General features: G+C 36.2%; 1 protein-coding gene across 1 annotated transcript in view; it reads left to right on the top strand.

The window, feature by feature from the left end:
* Window positions 1-20,599, top strand: part of AKT3 (v-akt murine thymoma viral oncogene homolog 3) — a 62,048-nt gene that overhangs the window by 15,986 nt on the left and 25,463 nt on the right. The window contains exons 4-8 of the mRNA XM_010078345.1: window positions 2,396-2,527; window positions 3,286-3,351; window positions 4,977-5,045; window positions 12,696-12,818; window positions 14,818-14,946. Of these exons, the coding sequence (XP_010076647.1) occupies window positions 2,396-2,527; window positions 3,286-3,351; window positions 4,977-5,045; window positions 12,696-12,818; window positions 14,818-14,946 (519 nt within the window). The remainder of the gene's footprint in view (window positions 1-2,395; window positions 2,528-3,285; window positions 3,352-4,976; window positions 5,046-12,695; window positions 12,819-14,817; window positions 14,947-20,599) is intronic.

Raw genomic sequence — 20,599 nt, 5'->3', positions numbered from 1 at the left:
GCTGCTTATCCTTTAAGAAATGCTAAAATAAGATGCTGGGACAGTGATTGTGCAGTGCTACAGAATGTTTAACGGCTTTGGCAACAAGCCAAAAGTAAATCCTAGAAAACAAAGGTGAAATAAAAACGGTGATATTCAACACCCAGTAATACAGTGGAATGGAGTTTCTGTAGCCAGTGAAGAGCATATTGATGACGGTAAGGATATTTTTTTGCCAAAACTCAAAATCCCGCTGCAGATTTCTGACTATTGGAAGACTTTAGTGAAAGGTTCTCAGTTGTTTTTGGAATCAAAAGTATTACGTGACCATAATGATGGGTAGTTGTCACTCCCTCAGTGTTAATTGAAATTGGGAAAAATATATATTTTTAGAACTGTTTCTGTTTTGTAGGAATGTTTCTTGAAAAGCTTCTGTTTTAGCTTTTGTAGTTGTGAATATAATCAGAGCCATTTCAGTTATAATGACTTAATGCATTTTTATTGCTTTTTTTTTGGTTTTGGATTTATTTTCGTTTCAGGGATTTTTTGCACAATGTGTCCTACAAGCTTGTTTTGTCACCTGATTTTACATCTAAGCCCAGTGAATTTTGCTTGTGCATGCACCAGATGGTATACGTATGAGTGGAAGAGCATAATCAGATTAAGAAACAAGACAGAGAGGAGTGGGCTTGTTCTTCTCTAAAAAGATAGCAAAATGTTTACGAAGAAAACAGTCTTTAGGATGTGGAACTTGATTTGAACAGATGTGACAGCAATGTCCCTGGCCAGGTTGGTCCCTGGAAGAACCAAAAGCACTTTTTTTTCTTTTTTTTTTTTTTTTTTTTTTGACAGTGTCTATGTGCCACTTGAGTTTTACAGTAATAACATCAGTAAAATTCAGAGCACTAGAAATTCTTAGCAAACTGGTTTTATTTCTTGCTGTACTATTCCTTGTAGGCAGAGTTTCTTCCTGATGAAGTTAAATGAAAACTCCAAGTGACACAATCTTTGAGCAAATCAGGAATTTTTAAAAATTATTTCCTTGGTAGGAATTTTCAACGCCTGTAGCAGGATGTATTCTTTTGAACAGATCATCCATAGGGGTGTAAATAGACTTTACAGAAGGCTGAACATCATATGGTTCTTTGGTTAGTGTGGTTTCCTGTAGCTTCACTGCTTCTTGCAGGGTGCAGAATGAATGAAGAATACTTTTTTCAGAGGAAAACAAAAAGTAATGTAATGAGGAAAAATATTCAATCTTCAGAGTTTGTTAGGAATCACAAAGGTGGGAAAATCAAGGTGAAATAATCCAATCTTATGGGAATCTCCAAACTTGCTTAGCAACATCCCTCAGGTTGAGGAAGTATTTCAATTTTTTCCACCAGTTTTCAGTACACCCTTAGCTATGGCGTCTGTTTTTGTCTCACAAGGTCTTGTGTTCTTTGGCAGACTTCTTGAGTTACCCTGCACTGTATATCATCTCTAAGCCTTCTGCTGAACTTCTAAAGAATGAAAGCATCAGGAGCCTTTACTCTTAAAACTAGCACTACAGCCATAACCTGGTGTTAAACCATGGCTCAAAATCTTGCAAAGCGATTACCTTCCTCTTATAAGTAAACATGCATTTTTAAACTTGCTTTCATTGAGCTTGCAGCTAGATTTGTGACTCCTTGGATAATCATTATGTGAGCAAATTTTGGGAGAATGAGTCCCTCAATTTGGCTGGCTTGCCACCCTTAGTATCAAACCCATGTCTGTGATACCACCCTAAGTGTAAAATATTTCTTCCTTGTATCTAGTCTAAACCTCTTCTCGTTTAGGTTAAAACCATTACCCCTTGTCCTGCTACAGGCACTTGCTACCTCTTCCTTTTCAGAGCCAGATTGATTAATGTAAAAACCATATAATTGTAATCTGTATTCAAATGTTTAAAAGTCCACCTCTAATGCAAAGACTATTATAGAGTGTTAGTGATACAATATTGCACTGAGGATCATGTATCTTTCAAAAAAACCATCATTGCGATGGTTGGTGTTACACAAAACCTACTGATATGCCACATTCTTGTGTCCCTCGTAATACACAAGTTGATGAGCTTTCTTAGGTGTGGAGCTTTTACAAAATGCTTGTATAGGCTGAGACTTTGTTCTGTGTATGCTTTGTAAAAAGATGTGTGTGTGTAGTATACCGTGAAGTGTTTGACTTTAGAGAACTATAATAGTAGTATTGAATAATATATCCTAGTGGTTTAAGGATACAGTTAACTGTTATGAACTTCATCATAGAAGTGTACCTATTTTTGTAAACTGTTCTTATTATATTGGTAACAGCATTTGGTTACAGGCAGACACACTTGTGTGCGTGTTGGAACTGAATAGCCTAAGTCTTGCTAATCCTTGTTCTTTGCTCCTTATAGACAATGAATGATTTTGACTATTTAAAACTACTGGGCAAAGGCACATTTGGCAAAGTTATCCTGGTCCGAGAGAAGGCTAGTGGGAAATACTATGCTATGAAGATTTTGAAAAAAGAAGTCATCATTGCAAAGGTAAAGAAGGTTATAGTTTTGATATTGGGTCATTTTTTTTTTTTTGAGTGGAATAATCAGTATCTAATACATAAGGTGTGTTTGATTTTTGATGGTAGCTGAGTTTGATGTGTATGTATCAGAGATACACTTATGTTCAGAGAACAAAAGTACAAAAAAAGTATGTGTACCCATTGTGCATGCCTTTTTCCAGTGTCTCACAATCTGGGGTGTGCTAAAGCATTGAGGGAGTTCACTGGGCAGGAAGACAGTGCAATCCAAGTTCAAAACAAGAAAAAGTGTATTGTAGGGTACATTACCTAAGTAATGTCAGCTGTATTTTTCTAAGTCAACTGCAGGTTTCATGGAAATGGTTTGCATTGAAAGGAAGTTTAAAGATCATCTAGATCCAACCCCCCTGCCATGGCAGGGACACCTCCCACTAGACCAGGTTGCTCAAAGCCTCATCCAGCCTGGCCTTGAACCCCTCCAGGGATGGGGCATCCACAACTTCTCTGGGCAACCTGTTCCAGTGTCTCACCACCCTCACAGGAAAAAAAATAGGCTAGACAGAAAATTGTATTTTGCTAAATTTAAATTAACTTTAAAATATTTTCTCAAAAAATGTAGATTATTTTTCATGTTTCTTTCAGGTTCATTCATTTTCCAAAACTGTACTGTAGCTTTCTCTTTTCTGAAGTGTTGACCTTTTCCTCATAATTAATTAAATAACAATTTTATACCTTAATTCAGACCTACTTCTACTCTTCATTTCTCAGGATGAAGTGGCTCATACGCTTACAGAAAGCAGAGTATTGAAAAACACCAGACACCCTTTTTTAACAGTAAGTATTAGGAATTAGTTTTAAGTACATTAGCAGGTACTTTTCAACATGATGGGTATTCCATTATGAACATAATTTATGAACATATTTATGAACAAACTTTGAAGTCTTTCTCATGATGATTTGTAAACAAGTAGTAGCTATCTGGTGCTTATGATGCCCTTTATCAGAATATGTATTTAAGAGATCAGAAATAGTTTCTAGTAATTTGATGAAGCTTAACAGCACTGAAAACAGATTTAATTTTAGAATGTAGCTGTTGTGCAATTTTTCTATATGAACACTTTTAAAATAAAAGTTACTGATTTCACATAGTGTGAAGTAAGTCATTTTTACCAAGGAAACTTAATTAAGAATTCAATAAAATGATCAAAACAACTCTTTGTTCAACATAAGTAGCCCATGGAGCAACAAAACTCAAACCCCACTACTTCAATAGCTTTATCTTCATATAGTTAATATTTAATAGAATAAAAATATTGAAAAAAAAGATTAAAATTTTGAGATTCCTGACAAATTATGATTAATAGTTTTACAACTGACTTTGTTCTGTAGAAGTAATTCTGATTTCTTCCCTTTGAGAATATATTAGAAAATCTTTTCCTTGATTTCAAAAGATAATTAACATGTTGTATTTTAAGATAGGGTGGGGTTTTTTTGGTATTAAAATATCGAAGTATAACATGAAAGCTTTCCTGTTTAGAAAATCATAAACAAATCCATTAGAAAGCAGAGGATTACATTTCATTGCTTGGCCAAAATATTCTTGGAAATTCAGTCAAGAGAAATGGGATCTCCAAAAGTTTCATAAATTAGAGTATAAAGGTAAGCAGGAATAGGTGTGTAATTCCAATCAAATCATGCAGCAGTGTCACTGCAGTTGTATCTTTATATCTTTCTGAATTTATTAAACAAATATTTTAAGGAGACATGCAGTATTTAAGTCACGAGTCTCCTTATGGTTTTGTTACATGTAGTTCTACTGTATTTTGTTTCTTTTAGGCCAAGCCTGCAACTGTAGATTTTATTTGTTATACTTTTTCCAAGGAAAATCAATTGAACACTGCTAAGTCAAAATTTTTCAATAAAATAATATTTGTTAGAATTTTAAAATGATAAATAAATATATTTATCTGGAACTCAGTGTTTTTATATGGCATAGTATGTGAAATTAGAGAGACCTTGCTTTGAAATGATAGCAGGCTGGAGGCTAAGATCACTTTTAAGATTTTATTTGGGAGAAATTAAAAAGAATATGGTAATCTCTCTCTTCATGGGCATTGTGGAAGTGGACGTCATAAAGGTACCGTGTATGACAGTAGGAAATGCAGCACAAAATTGTGTATTTTAGCAGCTATTTAGTATTTTATTATAATAAGAATGGCATTTTCATATCAATGGCCACATGGCAGAGATGAGGAAAGACAGGAAGGTTTTTGTGTTAATTCGTCTCAAGCTCCAGATAGGAAGTTACACTTTTAATTACTTTGAAAGTTTTGAAAGTTCTAACACAGTCAGAATTGCCTGTTTAAGAGGATAAAATTAAATTTTGTTACAGCTAAAGTGCAAGAAATTTGGTTAATATGAGATGATAATTGGTTTGGTTTTGCTGTTTTCTTTGCAAGTCCTTGAAATACTCCTTCCAGACAAAGGATCGTTTGTGTTTTGTGATGGAGTATGTTAACGGAGGAGAGGTAAGTTTAAAAAAGATGTTTTGTGCTTGTAATGGTAACGCTGTCACTAGGCTACACTTTAAAGGATGTAATTTTTCCTGTCTTTTTTTTTTCTTTCTAGTATCTTTAAAGGGCTTTTTTTAAAAAAAAATAAATAGTTTTATTTAAAAAAGAGGTAGACCTGTTTTATAACTATGCGGTCAAAAGTAGTTCCTATTTGTGAAAAATTAGACTGTTGTATCTTGAAAGATAATTTCATGGTAGAGAAATAATTACAAATAGCTTACTTATTGTTTTTTCCTCAAGCATATTATAGCATGTTGTGGCATGAAATGGCCATAATCTAGTGCAAACAAGCAAAAATAATGTTGACTAGTCTTGCTTTTGTCCTAGTGTGAATATGTGCTTTCTTCTTTGCTATAGCTGTTGCAAATACCTGTGAGAGAAGAGTGGAATGTTCATACTTTTCATTACTTCTGTCCCCTTCACTTGCTGTGTAGTCTGGAAATTTCAGCTTAAATGCTAAACTTCTTCCAGTGTTGTTAGCCTTTAAGCCGTTGCTGTCCTCCAGCTGTTTACTGAAGAATGGAATATCAAAAACTGTGCCCATTAAGAAGAGGGCTTTTATCTACCTTTTTGGTGCTGTCGACCATTCAGACTGTGTCTGGTTACGGCATGAACTAGGGGATTTTCCTTATTTTGACTATTATATGCTGCATAATAATGTTAAAGGACAAAGTGTTTTCCACTTTCTTCATTCAGGAGTTGTTGCAGCATGGTACCGTATTTTACATTATCCTTTTGCTGCTGTATTCTCCTGCAATAAAACTGTCTTCGACTCTAACCCCAATGCCTGAGCACCCCCAGAGGGCCTGCCTTGCATTCATTGCTCTGGTGATTTCTGGGCCCAGTCTGAGGCCCGTTTCCATCCTAGCTCATCCATGGCTGTCTTCTACCAGCCATGGCAAAACATGGTGCTGTAGGGTTCTCACATGGGATCATGACTTGTTTAACTCAGTGCATATAAACCCGGTCCTGAACATCACAGGTGTTGAACCATTTTGACTAGTTGAACTAGACACAAAAATGTCCCTCTGCAGCAATGGGATAAAGACATTCTCTTGGACATTCAGCTGGTTTATTTGATGTTGAACTTACATCACCAGTATTAAGTCAGTGCTATCTACAATGAGTTTTAAAAGTAAAATACTGGAACAGGTTGCCCAAGGAGGTGGTAGATGCCCCATCCCTGGAAACATTCAAGGTCAGGTTGGATGGGGCTCTGGGCAACCTGATCTAGTGGAAGATGTCCCTGCTCACTGCAGGGGGGTTGGAGTAGATGACCTCCATGGTCCCTTCCAGCTCAAACTATTCTATGATTCTGTTCTATGATACCTTGTAAACTAGATAATTCTTCTTCATTTTCTCAGTGTAAGACCTTGTTGCATATCTGTAATCTCCGGGGATGCACTTTGAAAGTATGTTTCTTACATCAGCCTGTCATTTACATAGTTACAGTTTTACAAGACACCTTTCTAGCCTATTCGAATGAAGAACAGAGGCCAGAGGGAATATTTTGCTTTCTTAAGTTTGAAGATAACTTTGATGCTCTGTTTTGATCACACGTGTGTCTTGCATTCCTTTGTGCTGGGTGGTGGAGCTCTGTGGCGACTGCTGCAAACATCTCATGTGGCAGCCTGCTTTTGCTTACTGGGATTTGAATGATTGCAAGGTACTTTGCCAACAGTCAGGTTTTTTTCCAGGTATGATGCTCTTGTTTGTCAGGGTTGCTCATGTTCTTTGCGTATGGTTCCCTATTTCTGTGAAACTAACTGTAAATTTTTGCCACAGTGGGAAATAATGGCCTTTTAGAGTAGGCAGTTTTCTTTGAAGAAACTCTCTTGACTTGCTGATGTGCTTCTCTCTGACTAGAGGTCTGGAACAGTAGGTTGGACAAACTGTCCTTTTTAATAGGAAAATCTTTAATCTTAGCAAATTTTCCTGTGAAATTTGTATCCATATTCCTGAGTCTTGCCCAGGTGAAAGCAGGAAAATGCCACAATTTAGGCTTCTGCCCTACTGCAGTAATAATCAGCGTAGTCAGTACTAGGAATCTTCAGTTCCTCTTCCTATGGTTAGGAAGGAAAATGGTCAAGGAGAAGGGGTCAGTGAATTTCATTCTGGAGGAAAAGAAATGATTCTAAACAAGAATCTTCCATACCCATTAAAAATCTAGATGCATGTTGAATTTAGTATCCTGCCAGAATAGTAGCAATTTATGTTTGCTTTACCTCGTCTACATAACTTCAAGTAAGTTAGGCTCAGTTAATAAGGCAACACATTACAATGAAAGTGCAGCTGGATCAGTTTTACTGGTCTACGTGTGTGCTTTTTCACAATGTACAAAATATTACTGCATTGAATTATCTTTTGACTTCCATTTAAAAAAACCCTAAAATATTCTGTAGCTAAATATATTAAAGCAAAACTTTAGAGGTTTTTTCAAGTAGATTATTCAGACAGAAATATTGAATATGTTTTTCAAACAGCTTTTGCAGTTAATTTTCTGCTACTTAAGGGCCCAATCTTGAAATCTTTGTTGTGAGCTTAAAGTGTAACTTTTTTTAGTGTTGCTGTTGAACACTCTGGATGAACTGTTTATCAATGTCTGTTGATCATAAACTGTCTTGCAGTATAGAACTGGAAGGATAGTTTTAACATTGTGATTACTTCTCAATACCTTTGTTATACTGAAGGAATTACATTAAAGTAGCATTAAGATATTGAAATTTAGTTTAGGAAAAAAATATTAGTCTGGCTTAGTTGAGATTACCACGTTCCATTATCAAGACTTTGAAAAGGCATATGAGTATGTGTTAAAAAAGTACATAGAGTATTGCATGATAAACTGTGTTCTTTGGTTCAAAAAATATAGAATATTCATGTAAATATTTTTAAATAATTAAAACTGTCAGTACTTATAGATGAAAATAGACCTGCTTTAACAAAAAGAAAGCCCCTTAATTTTTGTACATTTTCTGTTGTCCTTGTGCTATTAACATTTTGAAAACAAGAAGTGTAAGGCTGTATTGATGGTTTTCCTGCTAGTATTGATTTTCCTACTCTTCTTTTTGTAACCCATATAATTTTGAGTACTATGTGATTGCAGTACATTAGGAGTACATTACAATGTTCCCCCAACTTCCAGACCATACAGAATGATATAAACTGTGGTATAAAAAATTATGTTCTAAGAATGACTCTTTATTGCTGGGGAATACTTTTGTAGTGTGTGTTTGTTTTAAATGTTGAAAATCTGTAGGAATGAGATCTGTTATATACATTACTCTGCCGAGTACACTGATTCAACTGACTAATAAGTTGATTAACTTCCTTGCTTTGCACTTTCAGTAGAATTCCAAATTCTGTACTTTGTAACAAACTTAATTGGTAATTATCTGTATAATAAAATTAGACTCTAAAATTTGTTCAGATGGTTTCTCCACACCAGAATTCTCAATCTCTGTTCCATTTGGCATTTTGTTTTCCACAGCTCTTACTTCAGTTCATTAGGCAAGAGAGAACTAAATGGTTTCTTGTAATTGAACAAGTACTGTGTTCAAATATGGGGCCCCCAACATAAAAAAGACCTGGACCTGTTGGAGAGAGTCCAGAAGGAGAGTCACGAAATTCGTCAGAGGGCTGGAGCACCTCCTCTATGAGGACAGGCTGAGAGAATTGGGGTTGTTCAGCCTGGAGAAGAGAAGGCTCCAGGGAGACTTTATAGCAGCCTTCCAGTACCTGAAGGGGGCTACAGGAGAGATGGGGAGGCACTCTGTATCAGGGAGTGTAGTGACAGGACAAGGGGTAATGGGTATAAGCTGAAAGAGGGTAAATTTAGACTAGACATTAGGAAGAAATTTTTCACTGTGAGGGTGGTGAGGCACTGGAACAGGTTGCCCAGAGAAGCTGTGGATGCCCCATCCCTGGAGGGGTTCAAGGCCAGGCTGGATGAGGCTTTGAGCAACCTGGTCTAGTGGGAGGTGTCCCTGCCCATGGCAGGGGGGTGGAATGACATGATATTTAAGGTCCTTTCCAACCCAACCCATTCTATGATTCTATGATTCTAAGTACTATTACTGTCTAGAAAAAAAGACAGAGGATTTACAACGTACCTAATGAAAAATAACTGAATATTGTTGTAAGCTTTGTTATTTCTATCTCAGTTGTGCCCTGCTTTGTTTTCCTAAACTCTTAAGGAGGTGAGAGAATGTTCCTTAGCCTAAAATTACGATAGTCTAAAATAAGGGTGCAATATTTCTTTGGGTATAGAATGTTCCTAGAAGCATTATAAAGTCTGAAGCAATAAACAAATAATTCTAAATTTCAAGGCTGCTACTGCAAATGCTTTGCAGAAGAGTCAAAGCAACAGTCAAATACGAAATGTGTTTAACGGCAGAGCTGAGCAAACCCGATATACAACAGCAAGAGGCAGTCACACAACTTTCAACATGCTAAAGAGGTCACTAGCATGTGTAGAAGTGTAACATATTGATTGATATAAGGCTGGGTCTTTTATAGATTTGGCATGCTTGGATGTTTGATCTTTGGTTTTATTTGTTAAATTTTTTCCATTAAAATTTTTTATTAGGAAAAAACCCCATGGCAATGTTGTTTTTTCAGTTTTTAAATAGACATACCAGGAAATTTATAGCTCCAGTCCTCCCTGTAACTATAGCACCCTCATGTATGCCATCAAAAACGTTATGTGCAAAATGGCTTTCTTTGTGCCAAAGCTATTTCTATTGCAATTCCAATGACTTTATAGCACATATTTAATAACTGTAAATCAACAAATAGTACAAATGTTGGAAGCTTTTTTCATAACCTTCCATCAGATTTCTTCTTTTCCTTCTCTAACTTAATAAATCTAATCTTCATGTTCTGACAATAAGTAGAGCCCGGTGGTGTAATTCTTCCAAAACAGTGAAGCAACTAAATAATTAGCTGCAAATAATGCTGTAATCTCACTGAACTAGATTTTTCTATTACAATTTTAAAGTTTCCTTTAGTATCTTTAGCATATATCTGAGTGTATGAATTAACTTTTAACGTGCATTTTTTATGTATAAATGTACATTCTTAATTCAAGACTGCCATGTATGGTTTGATGACAACTCTGCTAGGTGCTATAATAATATGTAGAATGCTTATGAAGGGTGACTGTAATGTCATATATAATGTTAAAATAAACAAAGTTGGGAACTCATAATCTCTTTGGCAAACACAGAACTGTCGCTAGTTTTTCTAGTTGGTCATTTTATTTTGAAGTTAGTATTTTGAATGAATATCAAGAATATTTTGTTGGAAATAAACACTAAAGAAAATAAATTTTTGTTATGTTAACTTGTGAGGTTATCAACTCTCAGATTCTAATTGGGACTCTTGTTTTTGTGGAAACTAATACATCTGTTGCTGACAAGTATCCTGAGGTTTTAGAATTTTCTAAGACTTCGCTGCTCAGCTACGGGATTAGTCTCTTTCATATAGAAAATTGGAATAGTCTTTTTGCAGAGGTATGAATATAGGCCTTACTGGAGGTTGTATTATAAATTTTTGGAATGTGTTTGTATTTGTACACATTAAAAAGTGCTCTGAAAGTTGGCCTTTATATTGAATTACTTTGAGTCCATCAAAAGAAATATGACTTAAAAATTAGTGACATTAGCTCATTATTTATAAAAGAGACCACAAAACAGACATAAATGCATAAATTACATAAATGTTGTCTGTTGCTTTATTTGGATGAAGATATACTTAGTGGTGTTTGATTCCTATTTAAGTCTTGCAAAAATGTGTGGAAAAGACTCCATGAATTGAGAAATATGTTTATTCTCTTCCCAACTTTATGAAATGTGAGGCACTTCATGAAGACAGACTTAGTTGCTTAGTCTGTATAGGTCTTGTGTTTACACTGGCAAATAAGCGTTAGTACAGAATGCCGGTTACTACAGGTAGGGCTGATGGCACTACCAGGGATTGGTGCTTAAACAGGGAAACAGCAGCAGAGCAATTGAAATATCTACAAAATAATGATCCTTCTTGTCATGCAGGTATTCCATTTTTATATAGGGTGTCTTGAGAATTCAAAAAGAAATTGAAAGGGAAATGCAGATACAATGAACAAAAATGAAATATTCTGTTTAAATCATACTGCAGTTCCTGTTTTCTGTGAAGTCCTCTACTTTACAAATATATGCTGCCAAAAGGCTCAGTTTAGTGGGAAGTTTGTTTAGGCTCGGAAGAAATAATGGACATTATTTGAAGTCCAACTTTCAGGAAAGAAGCTGACTTCTAGATGTTTATAGCATTGACTTGTTAATTACATTTTGAAAAGTCCACATAGGTGTAAAGTAGGAGGTGGTAGTGACAGATTAAGCGCATTATTGGGTTTTTGGTTGGTTGGTTTTGGTTTGTTGTGGGGTGGGGTTTTTTTTGTTGTCTTTTTTTTTTTTTTTTTTTTTTACCTACCATGCCATTTTGGAATTCTCATCTACTAAATATTTATAGCAGTGAAAATAAAAAAAAAAATGTTGTTGTTGTGGATTTCCTTGTGTATATTTAATTTAGAAATGAACACATGTTCTGTATTTCTGTTTTGTTGATTTTTAGTTCTTGTGGTAAAATCAGAAACATTGTAACTTGAAGGAGTAAGGCAGGTGGCCCATTTGGTCTGAAGCAGATTACAGAAACATACACTCTAATCTTTGTTTAAAGACTTTCCAAAGCTTTCTTGAAACAGTAAATAACCTAGCAATTTTAGAGAGCATTTCAATTAAATAGCCAAATTCTGTTCTTTTAGTTGTTCCAGGTTCTGGGGGTGATGTTTTATCCAGTAAGATGCTGACAACCTTACAGAATGTCACCTTACACTTTTTCATTGCAGCTGAAGCTACTGGCAATACATAATGACTAATATTTTTCACTGAAAGACTTCAGTTGTAAAAATGTCTGCAAAATCCTGTTACTTATGAAGTATTTAAAAAGAGACAAGAACCCCAAATAAATGTTTCCGTTGTAGCAAAGAAATGCATTAAATACATAGATTCATTTTTATAAGCCCTAAGCAGTTGTTGGTTTGCTTTTTCTAGTAATATGGCTAGTGGTATGAGTGTGCTGTTTTTGTAAACTGTCAGTTTACCTGTTCAGTCAAAGTCTCCCAAAGTACTGGACTTTTTTAAGTTCAAAGAAAAGTTACAAAATTACTGAAAAACTTAAGGCAGAACCAGAATCTTGGTATTTAAATGATATTTCTCAGTGCCTTAAAATAAAAATCCGAGGAAGTGGTGGAGTAAAGTACAGAATGATGCTGCTGCATACTTTTTTTTTTTTTTTTTGTTTTTCCTCTGGTAACTGAAGGTTAAATGAGTAGCAAGCAGAATGCCTTAAACAAGATTGGTATATTGATTAAAACGCTGATTTAACAGCTCGCTTTCTCCCTTTGGAAACCTGGAAAAGATAAGCCAGCTGCTGTCTAAGAGTGCTGAGTGTCCACTGAGAGTACACTATCTATCATCACAATATGGTGATGAGAGGTGTTTTATGTTTGTGTTAATTTCCCCCACTAAATCAGTAATTATTACAATCCTGTCCCTGCTGTTTACCCTGCAGCTGTTTTTCCATTTGTCGAGAGAGCGGGTGTTCTCAGAGGACCGCACACGCTTCTATGGTGCAGAAATTGTCTCTGCCCTGGACTATCTGCATTCTGGGAAGATTGTGTACCGTGATCTCAAGGTAAAAAAAGGAAAAAAAAAAGTAATCAAATTTTTGTTTTTTGCAGAGACTATTGGGACAAACACAAAGTAATTATAAAGTTGCACTATTCAGAGTTAATGGGGAAAAAAATCTGTGTTCAAAGTTATATATATGCTGAAGGAAGCTGTTTGATACGGTAATCTATAGACGAGTACTTTACTTGACTTTTAACTTGCTTAAAAAAAGAAACAGCATACCTTAGTAGTAGCACTTGAAGGAGATTTAAACTTCTCGTCTTTTTTTTTTTTTCCCCCGTTACTTAGAACTTAACTTGGATTTCAACACAAATCTCAAATACAATTCTCAGTGTCCCCAAACAAGGGAAATGGGGAATTGGGACAATGTGACTGCAGTCTGTTTATCTCACCAAAGAGTTATGTTCTTGTATGATTTGAAAACATTTCAGACAATTCAGAGTATTTCAATAGGAAAAGAATTTCAGCCTTAATTTAAAAATGATTTTGTCTTTTGTATCTTGGGAGAGATTCATAATACTGGAATGTAGTTTGTCTTACACTTGCCTGTGTATGCAGTTGTGTATCCTCTGTTGCCTGAAGCTCCAGGTACTCTGTGACACAGTATGACAGTGTTCTGTGGAAAATAACCTCTGCTTTCAACAGCAACATTTTCTAGTTTATGTGGGAGGAACCTCTAAATTCCAGGACAGGACTATTTTATTTCTGTGACAAGCCTTCAGTTTTTTGTATGGGAGTTTGTGCTTTCCCTTTATACGTGCGCACTAGTGGAGGTCATTCATGGATGACTTTGTCCAGGAACTGAGAGGCAATGGTAGGCAAATGGGTTACTGGGTTACTTGTTTGTCCCAGAATCTGTTGTAATAACATGAAATGATTTGACATCTTGGAAAAATATGGAATTGTCTGGTCAAGGAGTGATGGGTTATGATTCTTTATTTAAATTCTCAAAAATAAGGAAAGAGGCATTTGATGTCATTAATCTTGTATTGTTGGTATCATCTTCTTTGCATCTTCTTTGTGTGACTGTTAACAGGAAATATTTACCCTTGAATTGTATTTCAGGCTTTATGCAGACTTAGGAAGACAGGGCTGTGATTGTGCTTTGTTGGTATTTTCACTACACACCTTATAATTAGAAAAAATCCCCCTTTTTCTGTTGAGAAAATTTGTTCAGAAGTAAGTTTTACTTGTTTTCAGTTCTATCTGCGTTTGAAGTATTGCTAGTAAAAAGTTTTTGGGAAAGTTATGTTAGCCATGCTTTTGAGACAGTCATAGTCCACAGTAAATATTGCATATATATATATTGCATATAGTTTTTATTCTGTTTTCACACTTCAAAGCAAGAATCATGTATTTAAAAAGCAATGCAAAGCATGCAGAGGTACACACACACAATTCAAGAACAGTGGCCTTTCCACGTATACAAGGAGGAATTTACCTCAGGGTTTTGGTTTTATCAGTAGCTTCTCTACCCCCACTTTTGTCCATTATTGAAAAGGTTGTGGAAGATGTGGATATTTTAAGAATTTACAGATAAATGCTAACTGTTTCGTGACAGTATAATAAGGAAAATGCATCTTGATAAATGAGGGTCATGTAACAGCAAAGGAAACCTGTGAAGTCTTAACAAATGACAATGACAGTCATGGTTGTGACCTTGAATTACTTGATTATATCTTGAGAATATTTAGAAAATTATTTTGCTTTCTTTCTATGACAGATGCACCAAGCTTGTAAAACTTCAGAATGAAAGGTCACACTTTGATTGAGCTGGGATTTACTATTGTAAACCTTATTAAAGTATTAAATAATTATTTAAGTTGTATAACAGTAAACACTGTTAAATGCTGTAATATAATAGATGCTGTAATTTTTTTTTAATTACAAACAGATTACATTCTCCTGCAAGCAATAACTGTATCTTTTTTACACAATTGATGTAATGCATCAGCATGTCCTGTTAAGAAATACTAAGGGAACATTTTTTTCCCAACACACAGTTAGAAAATCTAATGTTGGATAAAGATGGACACATAAAAATTACAGATTTTGGACTTTGCAAAGAAGGAATCACAGATGCAGCGACTATGAAAACATTTTGTGGTACTCCAGAATACCTGGCACCCGAGGTATGATTTAGAATATATTCTTGTAATACAGTATAAAGTGTTTCTTTTTCATTTAATTTTAGACTGTGATGTTTGTATGCTGAAATCTGTTTGTTGTAGTGAAGAACTGACAGTCTGCCTGATTAATAGTATGCAGTTGTTATTCAGAATTGTATGTGCTACTATTCTTTGTGGTGGTTGTATGTATATTGATGCTGTGCTGCTTAGTGTTTAAAAAGGCCTCTAATATACATTTTCCTTCTCATGTTTGCCTTCCTCTGTTAAAGTTTTTATCTTCTGATGATTTCTTCAAAAATAATCTTCCATCTGTCTGTCACTTGGAACATATGATCCTGCTTAACTAAGCTGTATAACTAGCATTTATATAGCCTCGGTGGAGGCGAGGGGGAATGGGAAGGTACTGAGTATGCTGGGTTTTATCCAAACTCCCCAGTTGCAGGGAGACGGAGTTGAAATTTTAGATATTTCTGATAAAAACAGTTGAGTGTATCAACCTCAGAACTGGTTGAGGTGTGCACCAAAACTTAGCTGTTTCCTAGTATGTAAGCAGAGGTGGCATCCCAGAATGTGCTACACCATCTTTACCGTTAGCTAGCACTCAGAGTGATAAACATCACACTGCTTGAGGATAGACAAAAAGATGGACACGAGGACGTTGTTTTGGTTCCCTTTGCAGCTCTGGTTTCACCACTTGAGAATCTGTTTTGGAAGCTCAAGTCACCCAAATGATCTGCTCCAGTATTAGAGCTGATGGCTCTGTCACTGATGCAAGGGAAGCAAGGGAAGCACTCTCAAAACTGTGGTTTTGTCCTGTGTGGCTTCAGTCAACAGTACTGATTGTGGTGCTTGGAAATGTCATTCTGTCTCTCCCCTGGGGTTGCCAAATGCAATTCCAGTATAGACATGAAAGCCAGCTTTATATTTTTACGTAATTCCAAGAATTCTATGGATGCCAAATTAGCCTGTATTTCCATTCTTGTCAACGTTCAAGATTGCTAATTGACATGGTACCCACCTGGTACTGAGACAACTTTCTAGTCAGCCTCAAGGGTTTTACCAGGCCCTTCAGTCCTACCATTAGGTTTAAGAAGCATTCTTCAAGGGGTTCCCCACCTCTTGCAGCAGCTCAGCACCAACGGAAAATCTCTACTATGTATCATCTTTGAAGAAGAATGTGCCTTCATTTAAAGGGAGGAGGTAAGGAGGCACTAGATTCAGCACAGCTCTTTACCTGATCATTTTCAGGAGTATTGAATCCTGAGTAGCAGCAAGAAGCCCTGGAGCCTATTTCCACAAGCAAGTTTAGATTGCCTTTCATTTTTTATTCTGAACCTTACAGTTAAGGGATGCCAAGGAAACTGGTACACATCACCTTCTGGGTACTGCTGGCTGAAAATGAAGATTTTTGTATGGTCAGGTTTGTGAGTTTGAGAGTCTTTCTAAATCTCTTAAGGCAGATTTGAAGTCTCCTCCAATTTGCACTCAGAGAGGAAACGGAAACTGCTAATAGTTGGTTATAAGTTCATATGGTATGTAGAGTTAATGAAAACATTTTGGATCATAGCATGATCTTATGATACATTATTTTTCTCCTACTATAAAGGAAACCTCAGTATTCTTAGGAGACACTAACTTTCTCTTCACCCATCTGGTTCCATCTTCCTTGATTGTTTCAGCAGTGAAGAGAAATCTGAGCGGTCATGCACTCACACTGCAGGTTTGAAGTACCTAAATAATTTCGTTTGGTTAAGTATGTTCATTTCAGCTGTTTGATGAGTCAGCAGCTGTTCTAGCTATGCAGACATACTCACTCTTTTGCAGAATCCCATCCCATAGATTCCAAGGAAGACTTGTATGCAAGTTGTTCCTATCCTGTTTGGCAATTTCTGACATCTACTTTGTGTTTAGTGCAGGGACACTCAGCAGTTATCTACCCTTAAGGATTCCAGAACCATTCTTACCCTACTTTGAATCTTTTATGGCTACTTAGACTAAGTTGCAGATCTGCCTGTTTGGCTTGGTACAGTGGCCACTCTTCTTGTGTTACACACCCAGAATCTGTTCCAGCAACAAGAAGAACACAAGGGATGATACTGTCATCACTGGCATAGACTACAGGTGTCATTGCCAGCTCTTACCCCCTCATTGTCTTCTTGTCAGCAGTCTTGAAAACATTTTCAAAGGGTGCAAATATCCCATTCAGTTGCTTTCATCTGCTTCTCCATGTCTCACTTCTGTTAGCTCTCTTCTGTCAAGCTTGGCAAGGGATCATTCTGGGTTTCAGACACTTACCACAAGTTACTTGATCCAGTTTGTCTTTCTGTTCTCTAGAAGTCCCACTCCTCTCCAGTTATGAGTATTTTTGGAGACCCACCCTGTATGAATCTGTCTTGAAGGAAATTGACTCTTCATTAGCCCTGGGAACCCCAGAACTCATTCCCTTTTATCTCAGACATAAAGGGTTTAGAGCAACCAACCTAGATAGGTTACTGATACGTCATGAGAAGACTCAACACTTTTATCCACACATTCTTATTTAAAAGGGTGAAGTTAGCAGTATATGCACACCATTGCAAAAAAATAAATTTTCCTTTCGTACTCTCTGCTGCTACAATAGTGTTTATGAGTGCATTGGCTGGATAATTACTCACCTGAGACAACTGTACATATTTTGTACCTGGGACAGCTGACTGATAAAGGGACCATCAAGAAACTGGGTTCTCCAGTGTGGTCATGTGCATGTGTCAGAGAGCAAATATGCAAAAATCACATCTCGTTGCAGTTCAGGCCACAGAAGTCATTACCAGTTGCCAAAGACTCACTACCTTTTGACAAATGGCAGATCATGAGACTCTAATGTTACAGCTGGACTTTAATCCTGTTACCACGGTAAATTCCTGCTTGTTTATCCCAAGACAAATGGCAGCATATACTTATGTTTTGCCTGGTCGTGGTAAGCGTAAAGGCAGATAACTTTTAGCCTTTCTTCAGAAGCAAGATATTCTCCAGTTATATGAAGAAATCCATTCAGCATCTGTCCTTTTAACAATACTCTTGCATCGTCCTCTTTCATCTAGGTCAGTTGTGATGGGTGCATCCATTCTGCAGGCCTCTTGGTTCAGTTTCCCATGTACTTGTTGGCTGGCGGTAGAGGACACTAGGACACTGTACTGTATAACGTGCATGGGTAGCCTGAGGTTGCTGTCTACCAGCCAGGAAGCAGTTTACCCAGAAACCTTGCACTGGTGGGAATCTATACCTAGCCTGAGAACTCACTTAATATTTTCTTTTGTGTTAATTCAGTGTTGTAGATTCAATTCCAAACAAGAACTTGAGCTTGGTTCTCCAAATGCTTTTTGGACTATTATTTGAGGCATAAAGTCCTGTGCACTATTCCATCTTTTTGCAAAAACTAGATTGCAGTTGCTTCCAACAAAAAAATAGGGAAGTAGCTAAGCCAGGGTAAGAGGATTTCTTCCTTTCATGACATTCTCTTGGGTGAAGGTGTCCTTGTTGATCCATATAGAATTATTTCCTAAGGTGATTTCAGAATTACTCTTAAACAGAAAATAAGCATGCCTGTTGCTGTGTTTTCCCTGCAAACCTAATAATTTGAATAGAGTAGTTTGGTTATCTGATAAATAGTGAAATTCATTTGTTGTCTGCTGTAGAACTGATGCAAGCCTTTTTTGTGTGTAGTGGTAGTACTTAATATTTCCGTCTGCTCTAAGAATCTGTGGTATTCCCCATTTGAAAGGTATGAAATGTCTTATAATTTCTCATTCCTTAGTAGTTTTTCAGGAAGAAGACGATGTTTCTTGGGAGTCTATTTCCATTGTTATCCTTCAGAGTAAGCTATTATATTAGAGATCATTGTGGTGTCAGAGAATAAATGTAGATCCAGTGAGAAAAAGATGAATTTTGATCCCATTTAGGAAACACAGATGTACTCTTGATTTTTCTCTGAAAAAAAACATGTTTCTTTTGCAGTTTTGCAGTGGCAAAGGCAGGACAGGACCATGTGTATTTTCCAGACGGTATAACTTGCTTAATAAAGAAAGAATAAAACTGAGAAAGTACTTGTACTTAACTATAACCATGAAACATTGAAAAATTGTTTGAATTTTGATAGTTTTCAGTTGATTGTCAAAGATCAAAGACCTGCTAATAAAGATACAGACCTCTACAGACTTTCTTTCATAGAGCGTTCAGGAAATGAAGCTACTTCGGCAGAGAAATAAAAGTTCTTGTAGCTCTGATTGTTTATAAGGGTAATTTCTTATGTGAGATTGCAGTTTCTAGCTTTCTGCCTTTCAGTTCAAGTTCTTAGGACTAAGTACGCAGTCTTAGTTATAGTAGAGCTGTCACTGTGGTGCTAAGTTTTACTGTCACGGTAGATACAAGTTTAAACATCAGAAATTCCTTTTGAAGCTTTTAATCTTTTTAATAACAGGAGAAAAGATGGTTTGGCTGTGAAAAAGTCTCTAAGGGACTTCATGGATGGTCATTCAAATGACTCTTCATAGATGTAGGTGATCAATGGTATTTAGGTGTATTCTGATAACAGGGAAAATGGTAGGACCTAGTTAAGTTTTATTAGTGTAAAGTACAGACTAGATGGATGAATGCATTCCTATAAGAGCAGTAGTCTTCTATTTTAAAAACAATATAGCAAGACCATTTCAATATAGTTTATGCAGTTACTGTTACTTAAAGGCATGTGACAATAAACAAGAGCAGAAGTAGATTCATAGGCTTTTTCCATAGGCATGAAAAGATCCACGTATCTTTTATAACTTTAAAATGAGACCAGTGGAGTTAGAGGAATTATTAAGGTCGTTACACAATGCTTCTTTGGCCAATTTTTGGTTGGGTTTTTTTTTGTTTGGTTGGTTGGTTGGGGTTTTTTTTTGTTTGGTTTTGGGTTTTTTTTGTGATCTTTCTTTTAGAAAACAGAGAGAGAGAGATCATATGTAATCAATTATTTCCCTGAGTTTTATCTCAGGGAAATGAAAGGTAAAACTCTGTTATCAAGAAGCAACTGCTGTCTTTCCTCACTTTTCACTTAATTTCTTACTTACAGCTTTTCTTTTTGGGAAGGATATGGCTTTGATTTTGGGGCGACCCAAAATCTGTAACTTGACCATTGAAGTTCAGTGGCTGAATTTCAGCAGGGGTACCCTGTGCTGCAGGCACAGTTATAGCAAGAAAAAACACTTTTGCCGTAAGAATGTTGTGGTATATGCAGATGATAAAATGTTGTGGTAGAGGCAGAAAAAGAGTTCTGTCCTTGGTGCAGCTATACATTTATTTCGTTTTAACGTTTGCTTGTAGTGGATCAGGATATTTGCCAAAGGAAATGGAAATTGATGTTTTCAGTTTTTGCAGGCATCATAGCAAAGCAGTGTTTTAACAGGGATTTTAATGCAAACAGAAGTTGAAATGTGAATGTTACAGAAGAGCTCCTTCAGGTGTGGGGAAAAGCATGACGGTGCTTGTTTGCAAAGAACTTGATGAAAGTAGGAACATCATGGATAAACTGAGGCAGGCCAGTTGAGAGAGATTAGCTAAGGTGAGGATGTAAAAAGAACAGCTACAGAGAAAATGTAGTTGCATGGGTAGTACAGCCAAGGCCTTTTTTTTTTTTTTGTTA

The sequence above is a fragment of the Pterocles gutturalis genome, unplaced genomic scaffold (assembly GCF_000699245.1).
Source record: "Pterocles gutturalis isolate BGI_N339 unplaced genomic scaffold, ASM69924v1 scaffold40633, whole genome shotgun sequence".
NCBI lineage: Eukaryota > Metazoa > Chordata > Aves > Pterocliformes > Pteroclidae > Pterocles > Pterocles gutturalis.
This window is presented reverse-complemented; position numbering and strand designations above follow the sequence as displayed.